General features: G+C 36.7%; 1 protein-coding gene across 1 annotated transcript in view; it reads right to left on the bottom strand.

Annotated features, from left to right (window-relative positions):
- Positions 1-24,745, bottom strand: part of LOC133211254 (dynein axonemal heavy chain 5-like) — a 156,472-nt gene that overhangs the window by 55,469 nt on the left and 76,258 nt on the right. Inside the window, exons 49-61 of the mRNA XM_061351450.1 lie at positions 23,044-23,133; positions 22,709-22,945; positions 22,012-22,179; positions 19,248-19,454; positions 17,930-18,259; positions 16,401-16,607; positions 16,071-16,313; positions 15,098-15,252; positions 12,247-12,911; positions 10,722-11,002; positions 10,144-10,359; positions 7,276-7,443; positions 692-910 (exon numbers count right to left, since the gene is read on the bottom strand). Of these exons, the coding sequence (XP_061207434.1) occupies positions 692-910; positions 7,276-7,443; positions 10,144-10,359; positions 10,722-11,002; positions 12,247-12,911; positions 15,098-15,252; positions 16,071-16,313; positions 16,401-16,607; positions 17,930-18,259; positions 19,248-19,454; positions 22,012-22,179; positions 22,709-22,945; positions 23,044-23,133 (3,186 nt within the window). The remainder of the gene's footprint in view (positions 1-691; positions 911-7,275; positions 7,444-10,143; positions 10,360-10,721; positions 11,003-12,246; positions 12,912-15,097; positions 15,253-16,070; positions 16,314-16,400; positions 16,608-17,929; positions 18,260-19,247; positions 19,455-22,011; positions 22,180-22,708; positions 22,946-23,043; positions 23,134-24,745) is intronic.

Raw genomic sequence — 24,745 nt, 5'->3', positions numbered from 1 at the left:
ATATTTTGAAGTACAGCTAAGAAAACAAATTCTGAAGTCCTGGCCTCACAGGACCCAATGATTGAAGTCAAAGATCTCATCAATTTTGACTCTGTGTGAAATCAACCAAAGAATTACCAAAGCAGATAATCAGATGAAGAAAAAAAAAAGGTAACCTGCTTCTTCTGGACACCTTAGGCTGAAGCCATAAAAATCTGCACAGGACAGGTAAATTTCAAGCTTAGTGTAGAAGAAAACAATTTATCAATAATTCTACAATAGGTTCCAGTAGAAATCTGAACTTCAAATATAATTCAGGAAATTAATCAAGCTTCTAATTCTTATGCTTGTATACTTGGTGAGAAAGAAAGTAATCCTTCTTACAAATATTTTAGGGCAGTTATTTAGGTTAAGCTTAATTTCTCTTACTAAAGGTAGAAGGAACTTGGCTCCTTGGCTTTAAATCTGAACTTTATCCCAATACAAACCATATGGTAAGACATAAATCTTCACATGCAAGAATTAAGTTAACACAAGAAACTGTTTTACTTTGTTAGATACATTAAGTTCAAGCAAAATAAAATAAAGTGTCATATAATATAGAGATGTCACAATGCCTTGAATTTCTTTAGGACTACTAATGATCATCATGGAGTATTCCCAAAATTGAGCACCTGCTTTATGCTGCAAACCTACTCATATGTGTCAGTACCTTTTCTCCACCCAATCCCTCAATCAGAGCTGTGGCATTGTTCATTTTCTTTCTGCATGCTTCAGCATCATCAAGTAAGGTCTGCTTCTCTTTCATAGCATTATCATACAGGGCTTGTACTTCATCCAGTTCCTTTTGCTTCTCATCCAGCTGAATTTGTGCATTATTCAGTTCCATTTGGGCAGCTGCAAGTCTTCCCTCTTGCAAGGCTAAATTTGCCTACAAACATTTAAAAGTAAAAAGTAGCTACTATCTATTATTTGGCGAGAGCAAATGACATTCATTTAATGGCACATATTGCAATGGATTGGGTACTTTAAAAAATAATATGCTTAGGATGACAGCAGTTTTTTTCCTTTCCTTCCTTTTTAACCTGAAATGAACACAGGCATAACACTAAAGATATTCAATGCAATCTTAAAATATTTTAGTATTTTTAGAATGATCTATTGATCACAAAATGATAAATGATTTGAAATCACAATACACTTGAAATAGCTGCATACCAGATACAAGAAGCAATCCATACAATGTTTTCTGTAATTTATTCTCAATGCAAAAGAAAATTAACATTGTCCTCATGGACAATAGTAAAGATAATGGCACCTACTCTTCTCCTCTATTTTCTCATTAATTTCTTCTACAATAAAAATACAACAAACACATCTTTTGCTCTTTTGGAAACTAAAACTAGAGACTTTTCTCACATCCCTATATAAAGTTGAATGATGTGTTGCTAGTCATTTAAATGTGGCCTCTTAACTTGACTATTCCTAACAGGGGAAAAAAACTATTCTGTGAATTCAGAGCATGTTTCCAAGTATATGTTTGCAAAGGATTAGAGACTGACAAAGTTCTTATGAAATTCACACTTGGAGATAAAGGTTGCTTCCATTTACTCTGAATATTTAAAACACTTGTTTAAATATCATGCATCTTATTTCTATTTTTTCTGCTTTCAGAGTTATAAGGATGGAAACCAAACTCTGTAAAACCTGTTTTATTACAAATACAAAACTTGACAAGTTCTGAGTAGAGGATTTAGTGTTACTGTGTCCTGCACCGGGGAAGAGCTGGGGTGGTATGAAAGATATGCACAGTGCAGAGCTCCTTCTGGATCTTAATAGGAGAGACCTGACAACAAATGGCTTACGATAACTGTTTTAAAAAAATCCGTAATAAGAAAAGGAACATTGAGAATGGGTAAATCTTACATCCCTTCAGATGCTGGGCACCCCACATTCATGCAGCATCAGACAGAGCCTGGATAGACCTTCCCAAGGTATGCTGTGCAAAGCAGATCCTGCCCATGGAGAGAAAATTCTGTCTTTTGTTCATTCAAGCTATTATAAATACCTCTTATTATTCTGTCTTATGAAAGCAGTACCTTATTAAGCCATCTGCTGTCAGGCCTTTCTTACTGAGATACAGTAAAAGCCATGCAGCAGTCCCTCTCTGTCCTACCTCGCCCCTGCCCAGCCCTTCCCATGTACAGAGCATACTCTTATCCTTAAATACCATGAGGGCTAAAAATGGGAGTAAAACAAAGCTGTGACATATTTTTCCACCCCCAGCTGACAAATAGTGAGGTTACACAGGGAATGGGATCCTTGGAGAGTTGGGAAGAACAACCTAGGCAGAACAGCTGGAACAACAAAGAACTTAGAGCTGGCTGTGTGGATTCATATTTCACCTTGACATTTATCACAGTCGGATGTGAACCTCAGTGGAAAAGGATGGCCATGTGAATTCCCAACACATATGAGCAACGGTGCCTTGTAAGTATGAAAAACAGGCTTCTGTGCAGCAATAAACTAACCACAAAGGTGCAAAAGACTGATAAAACAGACTTCCCAGTTCTTAAAAGCTCTTAAGAGGCTACCAGCTTTGAAGCTGTAGGTACAATGAAAAAACATTTCAGATGAGTACAGAGAAAAAGTATATTGTATTCTAACACAAAAATAACACACCAAAATTATATACACAGGAATTCACGGCACCTCTAGAAAATGACTTGTAATAAGAAATTATTTTATAGACAATTTAACCAAAGTTTTCAGTCAATTTTAGCATAATCATAACAAAATTGTAATACATTTTGGTATTAGTTTCATTTGTCGGCTGATTAATCATATGAGATGAATACTGGTTGGTTGCACAATGACTGCTAACATAATGGAATGAGCAATTTACATGATTCCCAAAGGCAGAAAGACCACTTGTTTCAGATTACCCTATGAAATCATCACCACTTGCTCTCTCCCTGCCTTTATTTCTAACCCCATTTTTCAAAACTATATGGGTACAAACACAGTTTTTGTACTGACATCCCTGGCAGGTTGGCTGGCAGCTTCCTCTGCAGAGCTTTGCCATGAAAGCAGGAGGCAAGTTCTGCTGCCAAGGAGAATCTTCGGTACAAGAAGGCTATTATTGTTGCAAGCAGCTTCAAAGATTTCCAGCCAACTACAGGCAGGAAGGAAATGTGTCTCCCAACCACAAAGAATCACTGTGGCCTTTCTAATTTTAGTGGCACTGCTATGTGAACAAGCTTCACACCCTTCATTTCATCTCTCTGAGTCACGCAGCCAAGCAAGGATTCACAGTTTTTTCCAGTTGGATGCAGTGTGAGATTCTGAATAAATGGATTTTATGTGAATGAATCATGAGGGTTCAAGACATGAGATCCACGTTCTTATCTGTACTCCTGGGAGGGGGACTACACTAGAACATACCTTGGCTTGCATGAGAGCAGCAGCATCAGCCTTGCCTTGCCATTGGCATTGCAGGGAACCATACAGACAATCTTCTCAATATCTGCCCCAGCCAATGCTTCTACCTGCTATCTGCATAGAGCAATATGGACAAGGTACCTGTGCCAGCAAGGGCTACGGACTAAATTGTTAAGCAGCTATTTTGCCATCTTCTGAGCTACCCTCAGAGAGGACTCAGAGAGGTGGTGAGATGATCTTGCCCCTTTCAACCTTTCTGCATTCCACATAAAAACAGCACAAATAAGCACACAATTACAGTCCACAGCTATAGTGTTAAACATATGGAGGACCTTTCTCTGCCACTCAGGTTAACTAGCTTATACTAAGCTTTCTCCCAGGCTCTAAAGCAGTATGGCTGCATGCAAACAGTCTCACAGAAATGGCCATTGGATCAAACTAGTTTGTGAAAGGTGTTCAGAGACTGCTGAGAAAATGCTGCTTAGCCAAGACTAACTTCACACTAGGCATCATTCTAAGAATTTAATAGTGCAGATGATCACTTTCTAATGTCTAAAAAAAAAAAAATCCTTAGTACTGTTTAATTTATTAGTATTGACATAGCTGTAAATTTCTCATTGATTCATTGCAAACTCAGTTTTGCAAAGCACTGAGTATATCTGGCCATGATCCAAGAAGGCATTTAAATAAAAATGCCTTCTCCAATAAAAATCTCACAAAATTTAATGCTGTTCCCACTCTTGAATGGAATGCCCAGACCAGCCCCAGATCACTGTGAAGAGCAGCTGTTGCTCAGTAAATTCAGGAAATGTTACTAGAAGTAGGAGAACACATAAGAAAAAAAATCATCTGAAACTTTATAGTTGACTACAGGTAAGGAAGATTTGGAGCTTTCCTAGCATCTCTCATTTCAGGAATTTTAGCTTTCCAAGTACACTGTTCTTAACAGTCCATCTAACACTCACTACTGCTGGACGAGGCTAGGCTTCTTGCATTTGGACACTGTCACTCTGCTCACGAGACACTGCAGGTGTGCTGGGTGGCCACCTTTGCCTATTGCTTCAGTCCTGTCATGGGCACATGGCATCTGACTGACAGCTCTTCATGGAAATGCAATCTCAAGCTGCTCCTGACCCTGATCACTGCAGATTTTTCACACAGACATTCCACTGGTTTTGTATCATCTTTTTCAGAGCTTTAATACCATGATAAATTGGGATTCATCATTATTTAAGGAAATATTATAAGAAAGGCAAACATATACACAGGTTTTGCAGACATTACAAACCCAGTGTTTTTCCACCAATCTAAAACATTATACACACATACATATGTATACACCTTCACATATGTACACACGTAAACAGATCCATGCAGAGTGATATTAATAAAATCTTGGCCTCTTTCTTTGCTGTTACTGGCCATTTCTTGGGATTAAAACAATGAAAAGATACAGAGATCATGCCTCCTATCTGCTTTTCAGAGCCCCTACTAGCTACTGAAAGATTCATTTTTTTCAGTTATGCATCCTGACTTCAATTTGTTTTGTTAGGTGATCTAATCCTCCCCTTCATCCCTAAGATGTGTATTCCTTCTTTCCACTTATCATGGGCCTTGAATTCGACTTGAATGCTTGTTTTCCTAATGTCACCTTAACAAGGACACACTTTTTTAAATGGATGACCATCAAATTCTGACACTCCTTGACTGTTACCTTTTCCTCAGGTGCAAGATTTCCTCTTATTGCCTGCTGTGGTTTTCAGTTCAGCATGAAGACAAGTGAAAGCAGAAAAGGCAATAAAGTCTTATATTTAAAACTGAGTTTAATGGGGAGAATCCTCAATATCAAACAGAATTTATAAGCAGAAGACAAACTTTACCTTGATCATCACAACCGAAAGAGAATTTCATTAAAATCATTGGAGACATCTCTAAGGGAAATTATAACCCTATACACACTATTTTAATTGGATGCTGACAGAATCATAACAAAAGCCAGAGCTTCTTCATTGCATTGCTATATTCTTCAACTAACGGGTAAATAGCAGATTCAGAATTACCAGGTTAATCCAGCAGGCTTGTTTATTAAGTAACAACTAGAGAGGAATGGCTAGCGAGGTGCAGAAGGTTTATAGGAAAGTACTACATACATGGTGACTACTGTACAATAAGCAGCTACACAGCACTGTATTTGACGTGCAATATCTCATTAGACTTTCTACATTTGATTCTAATGACCCTTATGCTGCAGACCATATATCTAAAGAATGTAAGTATCCATTTCTAGGAATTAGTTAATTTTTGCACACTATGTTTACCATAATATAAGTCACTATTAATTAGTTTTCTCAAGTTGCCCATTTAAAATAAATGAGGCACTGAGTCTCAGTTAAGATGCAATTTAAAAATATATTGGATGGATTTTGCAGGTAGCGAAGGGGATTTATCTCCTAGAACAGCAGTTAGGATAAAACAGCTTGATGAATTCATTCAGTAAACCTGCTTTTAGCACTGGATGATTTAGCCTGTGCTAGTACTTTACACAATTTAATTGTACATTTATTTCCAATTATTTTCTTAGCATTACTCCAGTGCTTCCTGCAATATCTCCTGCATAGTTCAAACACTTTCTCCCCCTGTCGTATTTGGCTTTAAAATATTTGTGATGGTTGCTATACCTGACAATAGGCACCACTTTGCTAAGAAATACATGTTCCAGTTTTTATCAGCTGTAGTGTGACAAGAATGTAAATGCTTGAATACAAAGTTAAATTTATACATAATCTTAAGTCATATATATTTAAATAAAAACTGCAAGAGCACTTCTGCAGCTTTTAGAGTTGCATCTGCATATAAAGCCACTATTTCCTCTAGGTCTTGCTCTCTTTTATAGCTTTCAATAGCCACATTTCAAATTTTGTTTTCATTAGTGAATATCCTATTATTTGAAAAGGAAATTACTACTTATATATCACAGAAATAGGGTCTTCTCTATCAGTTTCTTGAATAAAAATATAATGTTTTCAACAAATTAGAGTCAGATCTGTCTAGGTATGCCAAGAATTTTGAATATGCCATTGACACAGTGGCTTATTTAATAGGAAACTGAACATAAGTACAATGGAAGCATAACTGATTGAATGTATTTCTTCAGAAAAGAGCCATAAACTTCCTTGCAGAAGCAATGGTTATAAATTGATATTAAATATTCAAACTCCTTTTTTTTCAATATGCTCATAAATGAAACATTTCCAAGACAATAAAGCTATCTGTAGGAATGCAGACAATGTTAGCTGATCCCTTCTACTGTGCTTTAATGTTACAACAGAATTCTATGCCAGGTAACTACTTACTTTATTATATATACACTCATAGGTGGCAGTTTGACACTCTAAATTTTCTAAGAGAGCTGAATTCCAGCTAAAATCATTAAAGACTACTTCTGTGCCAAGAACAGTCTCTCCCAGATTCTACCAAGACCACAATGAGCATGCTCCTTCATTATTAGGACTGAAGAGACATTTTGTTGAAACAGTAGTGCCTGGCACTGAGTCCAAGAACAGAGACAGTACTGGTTTCTCGCACTTGCAGATAGTCAGAATCTATAAAGAACCTGTGTACTTAGGTACCCATCAAAAATTGATTGTGTTCACACAAGTAACAACTGTACTACAGGGCAGCTGTGTAAGGGGAAAAAATTGCTGGAACATATTTAACCTCTGTGTGCTTGACTTCACGACTGGATGTGAAGAAACAAGAATCTCTTGTAACTCATCACCTTTTTTAGTTAAAATAACACAATGCTTTTTCCACTCAACTATAGTCATCCTTCAGAAAAATGATAATATGAAATACCTTAAGAGGAAGAACTTCTTTATTAATACCATAGAAGTAAGCCATTGCTTGTGTCCATGAGCAAAGACCTGCTACATTCCCACAGACTTTTTTAGCAGTCTCAAAATTATAATCCTCCATATCCAAGTAAGGCTCTAAAAGCTCCACAGTTTCTTCTGTAATTGAGTCCTAGTCAAAGAAAAGGGAAAATTACTTTTTAAATGGATCTTGGAATAGTCTGCTTGACAGAAAAAATTTATTTTTTAAAAACATGGTAGAAAGTATCTTAAAAACATGCTACCACTTCTTACAGAAGAAATGAACAAATCAACACCATTGCTTTTCACTTTTATAAAGGACAGAATAGTTGTGCTTTTTTTGTGAACTGAAGTGAAAATAGCTCCTACTTCCATTGCAACAGATTTACTTGAGTTTGCATTTAATATCCATATTTGACCCATAGGATTTACAGACATTACTTGTACTCATAGCTCCATGACAACTTAAGCTGATCTAAGTTTTTGGTGCTACAGCGATGTAACTTCTTTCCTCTCCCCCTCAACCAGATGTTCTTGCCCTATCTTTAATACTTTCACCAATGCTCAGTGAACTGATTTGGAAGCTAGTAGGACAGAAATCTAAGTCAGCAAACTACGGATTAGCTTTTGTCTAGGCTAATTCCCTGAACAAGCTCACCATGGCATCCGACAGCCACCAGTGTGAACACAGGGAGTCAAAACATGCAGCTTTAGGAAGGAAAAGGGTGAAACTGCAAGGCACTGACTTCACTGATACTAGCCCTTTTCCATAACTGTAAAAGCAATTTCTTTCAGCTGTTCACTTCATTATTCTAACCTCAGATTTTTTTCCCCCTTCACAATCTGTTGAGAACATGAAAGCCAGATCTTTGGTGATGGTGGTTAATCTCTAATTATACAAGTGTCAGAAGAAAATGGGATTCATCTCTTTAAGCAATGCAGAGAGTAGAAGAGCTTATACAGGGTAACAATGGTTGCTTAACAATACTGGCATTAAAAATCTTCCTTTTTGGGGGGGCAATATATTAATGCCTTCCTTTAAAGGCATTTAAAAATCATCTTCCATTCATACTGTCAAGCAATATACCCTTTTCCTGCCTTTCTGCTATGCAGAAAGGACTGTGTTGCACTTGTCTGATCCCTAGCTACTGTTACAACAAAGACATTCATTATATTATTCCTAAAATCAGATATGGTGATGTTTTCACTATGAGCATTTGCTAAAATGTTAAGTTTGCTAAAATATGAAATTCTAAAATAGTGCTGGACAAACATTTAGACTTTTTCATTCTACTCAAAATGATGAGGTAGCAAGCCGGCAAAGGTGAAGCACAGACCAGTCAGCAATGGCCTAAAACTGTCAAGCTTTTCCTTCTAAATAATGAATTTTAAACCCAAGGAGCTATTTCATCCACTAATACTCCTTGCATAAAAAAAATAGGAAAGAACAAAAGTCTCACAAACAAGTAAGCAGTGAAGTCTACTCAGAGCTCCAGACATGATGTGCTGCCTTCTCATATATACTCAATCTTAGAAACAAGAAATGAGGCGGGAGGACAGCATGTGAAGTACCTCATCAGGGGCAGAAGTAGTCTAGTGCTCATCACCACATTCATCAGTATCACTTCTTGGAAGAACTCAGTCCCACAGAGGTTGTTCCAACTCCTCTGAGTAAAGTTAAATATGTTTCAAACTACCAGCAGAAACACATACACTATTAATAAGAGCCAAAACTGGAAGCCTCATTAGAGAGAAGCTTGAGTAAGGACTACATAATTAGTCCCCATTATCTTTAAACTCATTTCCTCTTTCTGTTTAATGAAGATAGCACTTGGAAAAACAACCAGATTGAAAGCCCCAGGAAGACACTGTCTACAGAGGCAGTGCAAGTTTCTGCATGGTGCCTAGTCAATATGGCTCACTGAGAGAAATAGCTCCTGCAGATTGTTAGAATCATGGTTTCAAGCCTCATGTGCACAACAAAAACACTCCAATAACTTAGAAAAGGCATCAGCAAAATGCACAACTGAAGCAGATAAAAAATAATCGGTGTACAAATGAAAGAGTAGGTTGTGCAGTGCTGCAGAAAAGCCAGGTTTTGCCAAAATCTGCTTGATGTTCTAGATTTTAAAGTTGGGCCATAATTCTGCCATTCCATATTCCACCTAGGTCTTTTTCTCTTCCCGCTATATGTAACATCTTTTTTTCTCTTCCCCGCAGAGAAATTTCCCTTGTCTCACAGTTCAGTGAATCTTGCTGTAAACAGAACAAGTTTTTGTCCTGACAGAAATACAAACCTGTGTTTGCTTTTTATTTTTCTTACGGTTTATACTAAGGCTCCCAGTTCATTCTGTATTTCACTACTTTTCCAGTGACAGAACCCCAAAAGTTCCCAAATATTTCAGTATTATTCCTGACGATGCTAATTTTACTCTGTATTTTCTCTCAGCTCCCCACCAAACTGTTCCAGAGACAGAGCTCTAAAGCGTTATATGCAAGCAGGCCTGGTAGCACTGGAGATGGTGAGACATTTGAAAAATCAAACCACTGAGACCTTTTAAGGCAAATTCCTACTGAGAAACAGGAACTGCCTAAATACAGATAACACTAAGATTCTCAAGATATGATCTCATGCTTGAGATATTTGTGTGCGCCATCAAAACTGTGTGGCCCAGAAGAAAGATTACTGAGATAATGAACCCTGAAAATAGAAAGGAATACAGTCACAAAGGTATCTACAACTGTAGGTAAACAAAAGTCTCATCTGTTTCAAACTGCCTTTGAGGTAGAAGACGCTTTCACATATCTCTAGATAGTTATAGGAGTAGTAGTGCCACTACTAGCTTCTTACCTTCTGAAAAGTAAGCAACATGCTAAGAAAACCTGAATTATTCATTAGCTTCAGAGCTTCAGTCCAAGATGGCTTCACAGATGGGCGCTCTTGATCAGGTGTTACTGAGTCTATTTTTCTTTGGAATAAAAGTAGCACACAATCCATAATTCGCATTATCAAGTGAGGAGGTTTACCCAGTTTGCGAACAGTTGCAATGTCAGAAGGTTTTATTGTCTGAAAAAAAATTAAAAGAAAACAATCCATTTACTTAAGCAATCACTTGACTGTAGAGAAAGATGTTTTTGGGCAGGACTGTATACATAATGCAATTGCTGCAGTTTTGCAGGTCATTCAGAAGCAATACTGCAGAAAGTACTTAAAGGTAGTTATTGATTTGCTTTGTTACCTGACAGTAGAGTATGTACTGCCTATCTTACCTCTCCACTGCCCCAGTTTGAACTTATTTTCTTCTACAAAGTTTAACAGGTCAGTGCTATTTCTTCATTATTTTGTTTTTCAAGTTAGAAGCATGAGCCATATTATTACAAATAACAATCATTAACTACATGCATGTTCAGAATATCTTTGATTCTGACCTGCAGGGCTGCCTCGGCTTCTTCCAGTGCAGGTCTTGCAGCTTCGAGCTTGTCTTCTGCTGCTGCTTTATCAATGGCAATGTCATCCACAATGGCCTGAGCTTTGTCTTTTACCTTTTGCACCTGCATTTTCACCTTTTCAGCCGCTTGGGCTTTCATAGTTACTTCCAATAAAACTTCATCAGCTTTTTTTGAAGCTACAGCCAGATCTTTCTCCTTCATCACCAACTCTTTGGAGAGCTGGTTTACTGAAACCTCAGCTTCCATCAGTTTTGCAAGACCTGCGTTGAACAAAATCCATTTTAGCAAGAGGAAGACATGTTGAGTAAAACCTCAGTGCAGCAATCTGGATATGTAACATAAGTCACTCAAATCCATATTTAGGAACCCCACTGATGGATCACATTTGTTGAAGACCAAAATTAAATGGGGTATTATCCATTATATCCATTTGCTATTTATTTTTTCCTTTTTTTTTTTAATGAGTAACAGTCCTCAGAATCTGTCACTTGATCATTTGTTTATTTTCTTACATGTGAGAGGGACACTATATATTAAACACACATATCAAAAAACATCAGTATTGTGAATAGCATTCTCAAGAATTGTGTGAAATTTCAGAAATCCGTAAGACCATAAGAAGTATTAGACTGTATAAAAAAAGAGGAAGAACCTGGCCTCCTGAGCAATGCAAATGAAGACACAAGGAGACAAGGCTGAGATTCTAAATACAACATTACACAAAGGTCCAGATGAGATGGGGATAAGAGAAGCTAAAGATTTTTGAGCAATACAATTCTCCAACATTTTTATCAAACAATGATAAAATCATCTAGAAAAGTTATTAGTATAAATATTCTTACATATAAACCAATGCATCTAAACGTAAACACATCATGCAAATCTTTCTAACCCTCAAAAATAAAAGCAGGTATGTGCATTCCAGGCACCCAGTCACCCCCTGCCTATGGAGATCTGTGTACATAGCTCAGTTCTGCAATTGCCAACAGTGGGAGAAGAAGCAATTTAAGTTTACATTCACTTCCAAACACCATTAAGTACTGGAAACTTTAATTGTTTACTGTGTATGCCCTTGTGTGATGCAACATTTTTGAAAATTTATATTTGGCATATAACTGTTTATTAAAAAAAGTTCTTTGGAGGGACTGAATCTGAACATTCACTTACTTTCCCTCAGATTTATGTTTACCAAGTTTAAATGTGAAAAATGGGATCTCAGTAGTTCCTTGTCATGCGTATGTATCAAGAGGGAGTTTCAGTTATTTTAACTGCTAACTAAAACTATTTAAAAATTCATCACAATCTGAAACATTCATAAATTTCATTGAAATAAAACCTCTGCATATTTTGTAACCACACATGATATAGGTAAAAAAGTCTGCTTCTAAACGAAAGTCAGCTCTCAATTTAAATCCATACTTTTACATTCTTTTACTCAAATTTTTCTCATCTTTTTAAAAACACACAAGCAAACAACAAACATATCAAACAGATTTTACAGTACCTGTTCTCATGCGTTCAGACAAACTTCCAACACTGGCAAACTTCTCTTTGTAAATAGCTTTGTAGCCTCCAATGAAGGACAGGTAAGATTTTGGAGTCACAAATGTTCGTCGCCTGTATCGTTCAAAGTACTCAACACATTTTTCAGCTACAATATCTTGAAATGTTCCCATGGTGTTAACAACACTCTGTTTCACCTCATCTGTGCACTCAATATGGTAGGAAACTAAAAAATGCTGTGCAACTGCCACGAGAGCATCTTTAGGCCAGCACTGGAACCAGTCCATGGTACAGCCTGAAATCAGACCTGGAAATTTGTGTGCACGAGTTCTGAATTTTTCCCCGACAGGGGAAAAACAAAGAACCACATGCAGGTTATTACGAACTCGAGCAAGAAAGTAATGATAAAGATTTTCAAAAGTGGGAGTACGCCGTGGGTACTCCTTCTTCATTGCCGGTATCAGGTCTTGTGTGATTTCACCTATTTCATGTCGTGCAAAAAGATTTGAGACTTCACCTGAAGCCAAAACATTGTTCATGTATTCAAGAAAAGATTCATCTCTGATTTCATTGTCTGTGAATATAAAGACAATGCCTTTTCCTTTTTGCCCAGCAGTGTGGTACAGTATTTTCAGATCATCCAAAAGATTGTTGGTGGCATACGTTCTGGGATAGAGAAGGATTAAAGAAAGAGAGAACAAAAATTACAGACCATTTCAGGAGATATCTATCACCTGCCTTAGCTTCCTTAAGGCAAGAGAAAATCTACATAAGAAATCAATACCATATCTACAGGTTTCATTTTTTTAGTTTTATTTGCTTAGACATTTTCCAAAGTGAACGATCAGTACCATAAATCATGGGAAAGGAGATGAAATCAACAGAATAATGTGCTAGGAAAAAAAGATGGTAAAAGCAATACTATGTCTATGGTAATTATGATGCTGCTTTGTATCCCTACAGTTTGCAGATGTAAATTTCTTGTTAGAACTTTAGGTTCTAATAAGAATTAGAAGGTTCTAATAAGAATTCTAATTAGTTGTAGGTTAATACTACTGGATTAAGTTGTCAAGCTGGTTCTAAAACCTGTAACCATTACATAAATACAGCTGGATTATCTGTTGAAGATACTGAGAGCAGGTTAAAGGAAATCATTAAGAAACAAGAGAAAAACATAACAGGTTTTTATTGTGTTATTTGGTTTAAATGAAATCTAGCCCCAGAAATGATGCGTGAACATTATCACTCTGCTACAAATGAAGACCATGACTGGTTGCTTCATTATGCTTTATAGCTGATGCACAAAAGTAAGATTCAGATGAAGTCCACACAAATTCAACTACAGATTTCAGATTATGATATACAAAATGAAATATTGTAAGGTTAATAAAATGGCAGATTTTTCCATTATGCTCTTAGCCAATTAAAGGTGAAATTAAGAACCTCTTTTCTTTAAAATCAGTTTAATTCCAAGAGTCTCTTCAAAGTCATGAGCAATACTTGCATGACCCATTCTTCAGTATTTGAAAACAATGCTCTACTTTTCTATTAAATATGCCATAGAGAAAGTCTCCCAGTTCACTTTCAGCTCCATCTTACCACTGCTTTATAAATAACTCCAATGAAAGCAGTCCAGAACTTGTAAAACAATCTAACTCTTCAGTTTGAATGTTTCAGACAAAGTTATTACAGTGGTGTGTGGTATTCCAATAAGAACATATGAATTTCTCTACTGAGTCAAAAGAGCAGTTTATCTAGCTCAATATTCTTAATGGGAAATGCTACTTAGAGAGAAAACATGAGCCAACTCATGTTTTCCACTCTTCACTGCTCATTTCTTTCTTCCCCCCTTTATAAACATCGCAATTTTAAAAGGAATGTTCGAAGGTATGTCCATCTTGTCCTCAGTTCCATTTATGAACTCGCTGATACTGTCTTCCTCCACAGCCTCCTGTGGCAAGTTACAAAAGGTTACTATCCACTTTGCAAATATACACTTCCAGCTATCTGCTTTTAGCTTGCTTCCAGTTAGCTTCTGCAAAAAAACCTTTCTTAAGTGACTGAAATATTTATTTGCCTTATTAATGCATTTTGAATCTTGCAAGTCTAGGGACTCTATTGTGTGACTCTACACCTTCTTTCCCTCTTTTTTTGTTCCCACTGTTTCTTCTTTCTGCCTGTGGGATACAGGAAGGGTCAGTGATATGTCTTTCTTTCCCTTTCCTTTCATCAGAAACCTCATAACATTGTTCAAAGACCTGATACATCTCTCTAAGGAAGATTTCTCAGTGTGTTGAGTAGTTTGCAGAATGAAATACATACTGCCAGCCCTCGGGGCTTACTTCTGTAAACCCTATATCAAAAAAGAAAGAGATGGAAGGCAGTAGTTCCAGTCACTGCAAATTTCTACAAATTACTAAATTCCAGCACTATGAACTATTGTCACTGATAGCAGTTGTAATTAATAATACAATATGGGCACATAAACATCTATAGAAAAAGCTACTATTTGCCCTGGCCATCAGCATTTCACCACTATGCAGAATATAGCAGCAGATTATTCCATGCTATCTTTAGGGCAACATGGTATTTTAGTGGGATATCACACATGCATTGTAAACTCAAAATGCTGAAGGAAAGACAGATTTCTTGCTAGTAGCATAAAGGCAGCAAAACAAAGACCCAGGATCTGTCATCTATAGACTGTGTATTTGCACACATGCCTTTGATCAAAAATGTAGTTTACTATGAGGGATAAAGTATTTGTCAGGTTTGCATTGAAGTTAATTGTGAGACATTAATTTATATGGCAAATTAAGAAGCAAATGTCTATATACACTGTATTTTACTACCTTGTTAAAGTAATCTGAAAGTTCTCATATCCAGCTATGTATGATGCTAATCTGGTCAGACTCTGTTTTCCAGATCCACCCACACCTACCAACAATGCATTTCCTTGCGGAGTACGAATAATCCGTGATATTTTAATCAAATGGATGATTGCATCCTGTGTATTGAGAGAAAAAGAGATGACAAGTTGTAAAAATAATATAATGTATATTCAACCAGAAGCACATCACCAAGCAACTGTCTCTCAGCAGTTAGTTGACTTTCTGGAGACTATGCCAAAGACTTGCATCCTGTACTCATCAAAATCAACAAGAGATTTTTTTCTGACTTCAGTGGGGAACTGGGATAGCCCAAAAGAAATGCTCTTGTATCAAGCTCATATGAAGAAATGTATTATGCAGTCTTTGAGGGCATTTCCCTTAAGGGGACAGGAGGAAGAGTAGAAAGGATGTGGATTAATACCCTTCACCAACCTTTTAGATGAGATTTACAGACTCTCTAAGCAGGCTGCCAAAAGTAAAATACAAGTATACTACAGATATTTCTTATTCAACTGCTGTATTTACCTTAGAGCAAGAATTAATCTGAAATGCCCTAAAAATCTACCAAACCACCCAGTCTAAAGCTGAAGAACACATCATGCATCAACAGACCTTTGAGAAAGAGGTAACTCAGAGATGCAAGATGACATTCGCAATGTGCACTGTAGAAAGGAGTAAGTTCTGTTTTGCATTATGCAAAGTAGGAGAAAGAAAAGATGGGGAACTGCAAAGAGATGGAATAGTTTGTGGTAGTGAAGGTGCTGGGAGACAGAAACATGGCTTTATAGATTTTACTTGTAAGGCTTGGATACAGAGGTAGCCATCCTGAGCTATCTCCAAAATAATATGATAGAAACATACATGATCCATGTATCAGGAAATGCAAAAGACCAGGAATTTTCTGTATTAGTAGTATAATTGCAGACACTAATACCTTGAAAAATACTAAATCCATCTTTGATCCTCTGATGGTTTCATTGTACTGTTGCATGAACATCTGTAATCTTTCAGCCAAATAATCTAAGGATGGGATAGGCTCGTAAATTTTAGGAGCCTTCAACTCTGCATCATCAAGTTCATCTCCAGTAGCTTCTGGGACATCACGCAAAAAATCCACAAAGTATAATTCTGTGGAATTATCTTCAAATAGATTCTCACCATGCTCTGCAGAAGCAATCTATAAAGATACATTCAGGATTGCTTTAATAATGAAACATTTCATTGACCTCTTTCTGTGGCAAATACTGGAACACTATTTGCCTACCTTTCTCATCGTATCTTCAAACCAGTCTTTATCACTTTGGCTGATGAACCTGTCTGCAATAACACGTCTGCATTCATGCTGGAACAAGGCTACCAAAACACTGATGCTCTGGCAGACTTCAGAAGTAACTGTAAGTATTCCTTGCCAAATACGACTGAGGTCTCGTAAATTGAAGATGTAATGAAATTTAGCTGGAGTTGGTAACATCTATAAAATAATGTCATAAGATACATTCAAATAGCTATTAAATAAAAATATTTTCTATATAGTATTAAATGAATAAGGAATTTTTCACAAACTTCAAAATCAATATTGCACTAAAGCAGAAATACATGCTTAAGAAATACATGTTTAAGTAGCAGTGAAAATGAAGAAATGACAGTAGTAATGGCCAGCTTTTTAACTTTACATAGATTTCATTAGTTACTTTGAATCTTACAAGTCCCAGAAACATGCACTGAAGGGTAGCCAAGACAGGTAAGTTAATGATGGCAATGAAAGCCACAGTGAAAATGTCAGCGTTGCTTAACATGCGGTGTTGCTCCTGTCCTTTCTTCCAGATAATTTCTGTCACTCTCTTTTGTCCTTTCCAAGAACGTATGATGAAAAGATGATGAAGAAAAGGAAAAATAGATGAGGAAAAGCAAAGGAGCAGAAAAATGAGAAAAGCGGATTTGAAAAACTTAGCAAAAGCGACATTTTCTCCATAGCTAGTTGATTAGCAGTAATAAACACCATTTATGTTGAATATGCTGACCAATAGTTTCATTAGAACTCTATTTCTCAATGCAAGACAAGTTTACGTCTACAGTTGAGTTATTTGGAAAATTCTGACCAACATTTTCTGGACTAGAAAGTATAATTTACCAAATCCCTGCCTATCCCTATCTTTCTATTACTCCCCTCCACTTTTTTTTTTTTTTCATTAGAATATCAAATTTGGAAAAAAAATTATATTTGGATTTAATTTTACTCTTAACTTTTCAAGCTTCATTCTACACATAGATTCTATTTTCTATGTCAAAGCAACATTTGCTTAAGGAATTGCAGTTAAATGTTTGTACAATCTGTTCTGTTTGAAACAGAAGAAGAAAATATTTAGAATTTGCAAAATAACAGATCTCATTTGTTTTGAACTGGTTCCCTCTACACCAAATTTGGCTTCTTTAATTCAGATCTTTAAAGTTTCTCACAATCCCAAACACCATTACAGAAAATTCCTATCTGACTTTAATTTATGCTTATGCCTTTGACAGTTTCTCAATCAGAAGACCTCTAAACCTTCCTATCAGCTATCCTTACTATATTATAATTCTTATATTAGCTGTAGAAGGCAATGCATATGATTGTTTCTAGACAGCTAGGTGCCGAAAGCAACAAATTCAGAACAGAGGCATCAGCCAGCAGTTACACATCCAGGCCTCCACTTCACAATGTGAAGTATGAGCACACATGACAGTACCAAAGACCTGAGTCTTGTTGCTTTGTCATGGTACAGATGTTTCAAAGGGTTAACATACATATTTTACCTTTGCTTTTGTTGTTTGCCAAACCTTTCGAGTGGTAGAAACTAAAGCTGAAGCCAGTTTACATATTTCTGCAGAGAAACCTCGTTGCACACAGAAATAACCTTCAGCCATTGTTTGAAATATTTTGTCAATGGAAGAACTAGAAGGCAATGTGCAGTTGTAGATGGTGAACTGGCGTTTAAGGCGCTGTGGGATATCGTTCCGACCTCCCCCAGGGTGAATCATAGCAGCTACAAACTGGATGTCAACCACATTTGTGAATTCTCCTGGCTTCTCCAAACTGTAGAAACCTTTCTGTTCCATCAGCTGTCTTACAATCTCATTGGTGATCTAGTTATCATCAAAAATAAGAAGAAATGGAGCAGTTAAGTGTTTCAGGGTTTCAACTTTAAAACTTAAAAAAAAAAAAACCAACCCCAAAGGTGAAAGAGGAAATTTCAAATATAATAAATTACACAGAAGGAAAGACATCTCTTATCTTTCTTAATTTCAGGTATCTTGGTGAACATTTCAGCAATTTATAAAGACATGCCACATAGTACCAAGTACTCTTTCGCAGTGGGTTGGCTGCCCGCAAGCTTTATGTGCTAAGTACCTGGAGGCATAAGGTCAGGCAGGCAGCTGGATTTCCATAATATCAATCTAAGAAAATTCAGCACTTTAAAGTTTTGAGCCAGACTATATATTCAGATTGACACAGGCACTTAGTGACAAAGAATGGTTAGTTTAGCACAAAGTATAGTCACTTGTACAAGGGCAGTGAGAGAACAGGATTACAGAGCTATACAGGGAACAGGAAAATTACTTTTTCTCAGCAGTAATTTTTTTGAATTTAAGTCAGATTTTCAGAGCATAGGACTATAAATATTCATTCATCAAGACATCTCGGTAGCCTTGGATGTCAACTTGATGTCAGATTTCACCTAATAATAACTGTACTTTAAAGTCCAGAGTAGATGGAAGAAGGAAAGAGTCTCTGATTGCTTCTTGGATTTGCATGTTTCCTTTCCCAGACTGCTTCTTAGTACAATTAGTTTGGAAATTCTGCAAGATCTGTATGTAACCAAAATAAAAGGCCTAAAAGCTATAATGATTACACTAAGTGACTTGATGCTGACCCTAACTTTTGGGACTGACAGCTTATTACTCAAAGGAAAAACTGGCTTAGGGAAATTGGTTTTAGTAGACATATTTGCTCCAGTCCATATTATGATACCTTTTCCCTAATTTTTCCTATTTTTGCAGCCTACAGATCATTATTTCCATCAGCAGCAATGGTAAGACCACCAATTCTTAAATGTTAACATTTTCCTTTTACCTGATCACCCCATTCATTAATCACAGGCATGTTGATGTCATCAATAAAGACTGTCATTTTCTTCCCTGCCGGAGGACCGTATGTGGTGCCCATTCTTTTATCTATGTAACTTTCTATGCTCCTTTGGAACATATTTGGCAGAGTTGCAGAAGAAAGGTTTAGGCATTTGGTCAAGTGAGCATCAGGATCATACTTGCTTGTGTAATCCTGCAAGATAAACTCATTTTAAGTAATGCACCAGTAACTCCAGATTAATTCATCCAAAAGGAGACACACTCAGCCACCCTGCAAAAAAACAGCTATCTACAAAATCTCAGTCCTGCTATTAACTTCAAAATATCAAGAAGTAGCTTATTTAAGATAAATATACCATCTCTGACCTGAAGTTCAACCAAACCCTCAGTTAATGTTTTGCATAAAGTTTCTAAGTATTAAAATTTACAAGCTTTTAACAGACTTTGCTAAGTGTTACAGGAAGTAGACGTGACAACTCAAGATGCAAATGAACTTTGCATTAGCAATTGTCAGAGTTTTTCTAAATTCAAGCTGTTAGTGATGATCTATTACAGCAGTCTTCAAGGAACAAATGAAAAAACAAGTCCTTTTTCACATTAACTCTACAGCCGTATCTTATAACAAAAGCAGTGTCCAGGAATGGTAGTACAAAATTAAACCCAGCTGCATCGCATTTACTGACAGTTATCCTCTCTTAATGAAGAAAGGAATCCTTGGGCTTTATGAATGCATACAATTCCCACAGCTGATAAGGATCACCTAAAGAAACAAGGTTTTATAATAGCACCGGAAAGAAAAAGATGCAACCCTGGAGTCACACCAAGGTGTATACACACAGCATTGGAAATGGTTTGTTTACAAAGAGTCCTAGGACATAAAAATAGTACTAGAAATTAAGATTCAGTTCTCCTACAATGACTGGAAAAATAAATATCATTTAAATTCTTATCTTTATAACAGGGTTGACTAGAAATGTTCCCATTTTGGTACCTCATAAAAATAAACCTATATAATTGCTGATTAAGTAATCTAAGAACCACTCCAGTGAGACATATTCTGTGTGGCAACAGAAAGGAAGATACAGCTAAGTCCCCTCAAAATATTTTTATTAATATAGTTAAACTGTTAATTTGATTGTTAATTGATACAAGGTGTCCTTCAGAAACAGGCTTTTTCTTAGACATCACATAAATGACAATCTGCACATGGGATGTACACGCAGCAGTCCTGTACTTGGTGAGTACTCTTGACAGCTGATGGGTTGACAGCGGCTGGGTGGAGGTCTTGCAGCTGGCCAAGGTCAACCCGCCACAACTACGAATATGCAACCATTCAGAAAACAGACTCGTGTTTTATTCATTATGGCTTTTCAGAATCTTTACATGGTAACAATAATATTCCACAGCACATAAGTGAGAACTGTCTCTGAAAATCAAGAAGTTATTTAACAAGATTATTTTTGTTAGTTAAACTGTCAGAGGAATTTCAACTGTACCATAACAGTTTCACATTCAAATATCTTTTTTTTTTTTGCAATTCATGAATTAATAGTACAGAGTAAAGGTCTTAACACTCCAAGTTCTTTATTTTGATATATACTGATGCCTGACTCAATGCTGAATATTACTTCAGATTAATTCAGATTACAACCAGGGGTATTCTACATTAGAAGATTTTTACTTTTTCATCAAACCAGCTGCTTATATCTGGAAATTTCTTTTCCACAACATGTAGTAAAATAAAATTCTATAGAAGGTGAAAGCAGAAGGGGAACGGTTGTGAAGGCAACTAACTTTCAACCCTAACCTTAAACGAGGTCAAATATCTCCTGGCATTCACTCCCTTGTGTAAAGAACATACTCTGCTCTATAGAATTGACATGGCATAAGCAACTCCTAAGAATCAGCTCCAATTATTTTTAGGGACAGGAATGGCAGCTGAAGGCTGCAGGTTGCCAGTGTCTGGCCAAAATCCAGTATGCAGAATACCAAGACCACCACCCAGACCCCGCCTCTTCACTCCGCTAAAATAGTTCTCCAGCTGGTGCCAAGAACAGAACTTGACATTACACCGGCATGCATACTGGCATCAACAGCTACACTGAAAAAGTAGTATTAATGGCTGCTGGCATTGGTACAACTTGCTTGATGTCAGGGCTTAGAAAGAACATGGCCAGAGGACTCAAAATGGCTCCAGATTTTAAGAAAGCCAAAGGTCGATTTAGGCCAGTGTTTTTCAGTTATTTTCAGTTTCCAGACCCCTACAAATCCAGTGGAAGTACAGATGCCTGTATAGCAAATTCACCATCCCAACAGTAGATCAGTTTTATTTAGCTGCCTCTCATGACCAAGGAACCTCGTGGAAATCACAGACACCATGCTGAAGACCATTACACTTCCATTTTTTTCAAATAAGGGATATCAGTTTCAATACAACACCTACGTTTGTTCAGCCTTTCACTTATTGGCTCTTCTGTAGTAAGTTACTAATTTTTTAAGTGTCATATGATTAACCTGCACCATTTTAGAATATGGAAAATATGTATTTGTTCATTTAATAGCAATCTTGTTATTATTTTCTTCTATAGAAAGAACAATGTGACTAGTGGCAAAGTACCTCAGTAAGACTGCTAGTGTGTAATTTGAAGAAAAATCAAATTACTCTTGCACTTCAATTTAACATTTGTGCCAATGTCAATGATTGTGATGCTTTCATACAAACCTATTACATGTTTTTCCATTCCACCTACCTTAATCATAACTGTTTTTGCTGTTCCCTGTTCCCCAATTAGCAGAACAGCTTTTCCTTGCCTCATGATCGTATGCATTAGAAAGCCTGTTCGGACGCTGTCCAGATTTGGAACTAGAATGGAAGTATATTCTGGTACTGAATCTTTAGGATAAATATATTCAGGGACCTGTATAAGAAAGACACAGAAAATGTCTGAGAATTTCTACCTGCCCACACAATCACTTTGCACCAGAACACAAAAACAAATGTACTTCATAAAGTGTACACTAGCAAAAATTTTCCTCATGAAGTCCAAGCACCCATTTATAATCAATCAGTCAATACCTGATCAAGCTTTTCTAAAAGGTTGTTAGACTAATGGGACATTTTCACTCCACTCTTCTCCATTATGTGAAGAAAACTTCTACTTGCTGGTAGTTCTTAAACAGTTGGGCTATAGACAGTAGACAAAGCTAAGGTAACTCCTGTTGCACTTCCAAAGCTATTTCAAATGAATGCTCCTATGCCCCACCAAAGATATTTACGGAAAAAAAGAAAAATAAATCTCTCAAAAGATAAACTCTTGAGCATTTGGTAGGTTTAATATTCCTAACCAAATTAGGCATGGGATTAAATAATAAAATAATATGCCTCTTACCAAATACTTCTTTCTTGTGTACTCATTAAGAAAGCTTAGCATGTCGCAGCATACAAACCTTCTTTGCCCAGTGCTCCCACTCGCCACAGGCATTAATACCGAATTCAAACATGGTTTCTTCTCCATTCACAGCAGGAAGTTCTTTCATTGCAGAGTGCTTCCGTAGGAACAGCTCCATTTTCAGCCTGTCATCCAGTTCCAGAAGAGCTCCGGCTGACCACATTACAGCAAAAACGAACAAGCGAGCAATATGTTCCTTGCTGAGCTGCTTCTCATCTCGGTCGGACAATAAACCCTGCAAAGCAGATGTAATATGTAGCTACTGCCCTCCTAGAACAACCTCCCAAAACAAGTAACAGCATGAGAGAGAGAAATATTGAATGTCATATCTACCTGTAGGATGTCAATAGCTTGTTTGATGTACATACACTCTAAAATTGGCATTTTTGGTGTCACAGAAGAGAAAACAAAATCTATCACATCCTGGAAAAGAAGAAAAAAAACAACAACAACATTCAACAGATCTTTTTACCACTTCCAATGGGATGGTTTATTCTTAGATGAGGTCAATTTCTTAATTTCAAGGATATTCTAAAATTTATTCCAAACAAAATTTCCCCCCATTTCTGGGATTATAAATATTCAGATTTAGAGCATGACAATTTGCTAACAATAACCCATCCTCCTGTGTTCCATCTTATTAGAGTAGTGGGTAACATATGCAACAAAAATATACATTATGAGAAAAAATTCATGTTAGCATCTTAATCTAGATTAGGGCTCATGGCTACGTAGTCTGAGAAAGAAAACAGTCTGAATATGAGCATACATAAGAGAAGGGAGGCTTAGAAAACATTCCTTTTTCTGCTATTTCTTGTTGCCTAGCAAAAGTGATTTCATTTCTGCGTGGAGGGTTTTTTTGTCGCTTTCCCTCTAAAATGCCTGATTTGCCCCCAACAGTGCACAGGGTGCTCAGGTGACTGAGAGGGTTGTGGGTACCACAAGGAATGTATAGAAGTGAGTCACTAAAAGCAGTCTGCGTGATTCAAGTCTAAAGACCTTTAAATTTTGGACTTAAATCTCTCTGAGATTCAGTTTCTTCATCTGTAAAATGGACTAGATGTCTCACAGGGCACTACAAATCATTCAATAATGGATTTGACACAGAATAAAGATATTTCATGAGTCAAAGCAGTCTGTATTTCAAGAGCCTAATTTTCACCAGAATGAGTTTCGTGGTACTTAGAATTCCAGTGAGGTTTATATAATTCTTGTTCTTTGCATTTATTAAAAAAAAAAAAACAGGTCCATATATGGTAATATTTTTTTATTATGGTAAATATTATTACTGTAATTTTTTTACTACTACTATTTTTAAAAGAATACATGGCTGAAGAAGGATGTAAAATCAAGATACCAATTAGCATTAACTACTTCTTAGGGTATTTTGTTTGGACTGGGATTCTGGAGAAATTAGTTGGGCCACGACAAATACACATTCCAATCTGCACTTCGCTATTCTTGAATTTAGCATCATATATCCCATGAAAGAGGGTAGCTATAGATTAGATATGAAGAAAAAGTTCATTATGAGGGTGGTGAGACACTGGCACAGGTTGCCCAGAAAGGTTGTGGATCCCCCATCCCTGGAAGTGTTCAAGGTCAGGTTGGATGGAGATTTGAGCAACCTCGTCTAGTGGAAGGTGTCCCTGCCCATGGCATGGTTTGGAACTAGATGATTTTTAAGGTCCCTTCCTATCCAAACTCTTCTAGGAAAAATTTTGAAGAACTTGGATCAGGAATTTGCTATCCCATACAAGGAGACTGCAAAATTAAGTCAGATGGTAAAAAGTCATATGAGAAATAACCCTTTTGCACACTGTATAGTCACTGTGGAACTCACCGGACTGTAGAATGCTCTTTAGGACAAGAAGTTGGTAGCATACTCAAAGGTTTAGACAAGCACAAGATCAATTAAATGTAAATTTATTAATATTTAAAGTATTAATTTGAACTTCAGCATTTAAATATTAAAGGTAAGAAACTCTTTGGATTATATATTCAACTCTATGCTCCAGAGTCAATAGCAGCCTTT

This window comes from Neopsephotus bourkii, unplaced genomic scaffold, assembly GCF_033783945.1.
Source record: "Neopsephotus bourkii isolate Nb327-2 ecotype Australia unplaced genomic scaffold, CSIRO-AGI_Nbou_v1 NB_591, whole genome shotgun sequence".
NCBI lineage: Eukaryota > Metazoa > Chordata > Aves > Psittaciformes > Psittacidae > Neopsephotus > Neopsephotus bourkii.
The sequence above is the reverse complement of the archived record's forward strand: the minus strand, read 5'-3'. Positions and strand labels throughout refer to the sequence as shown.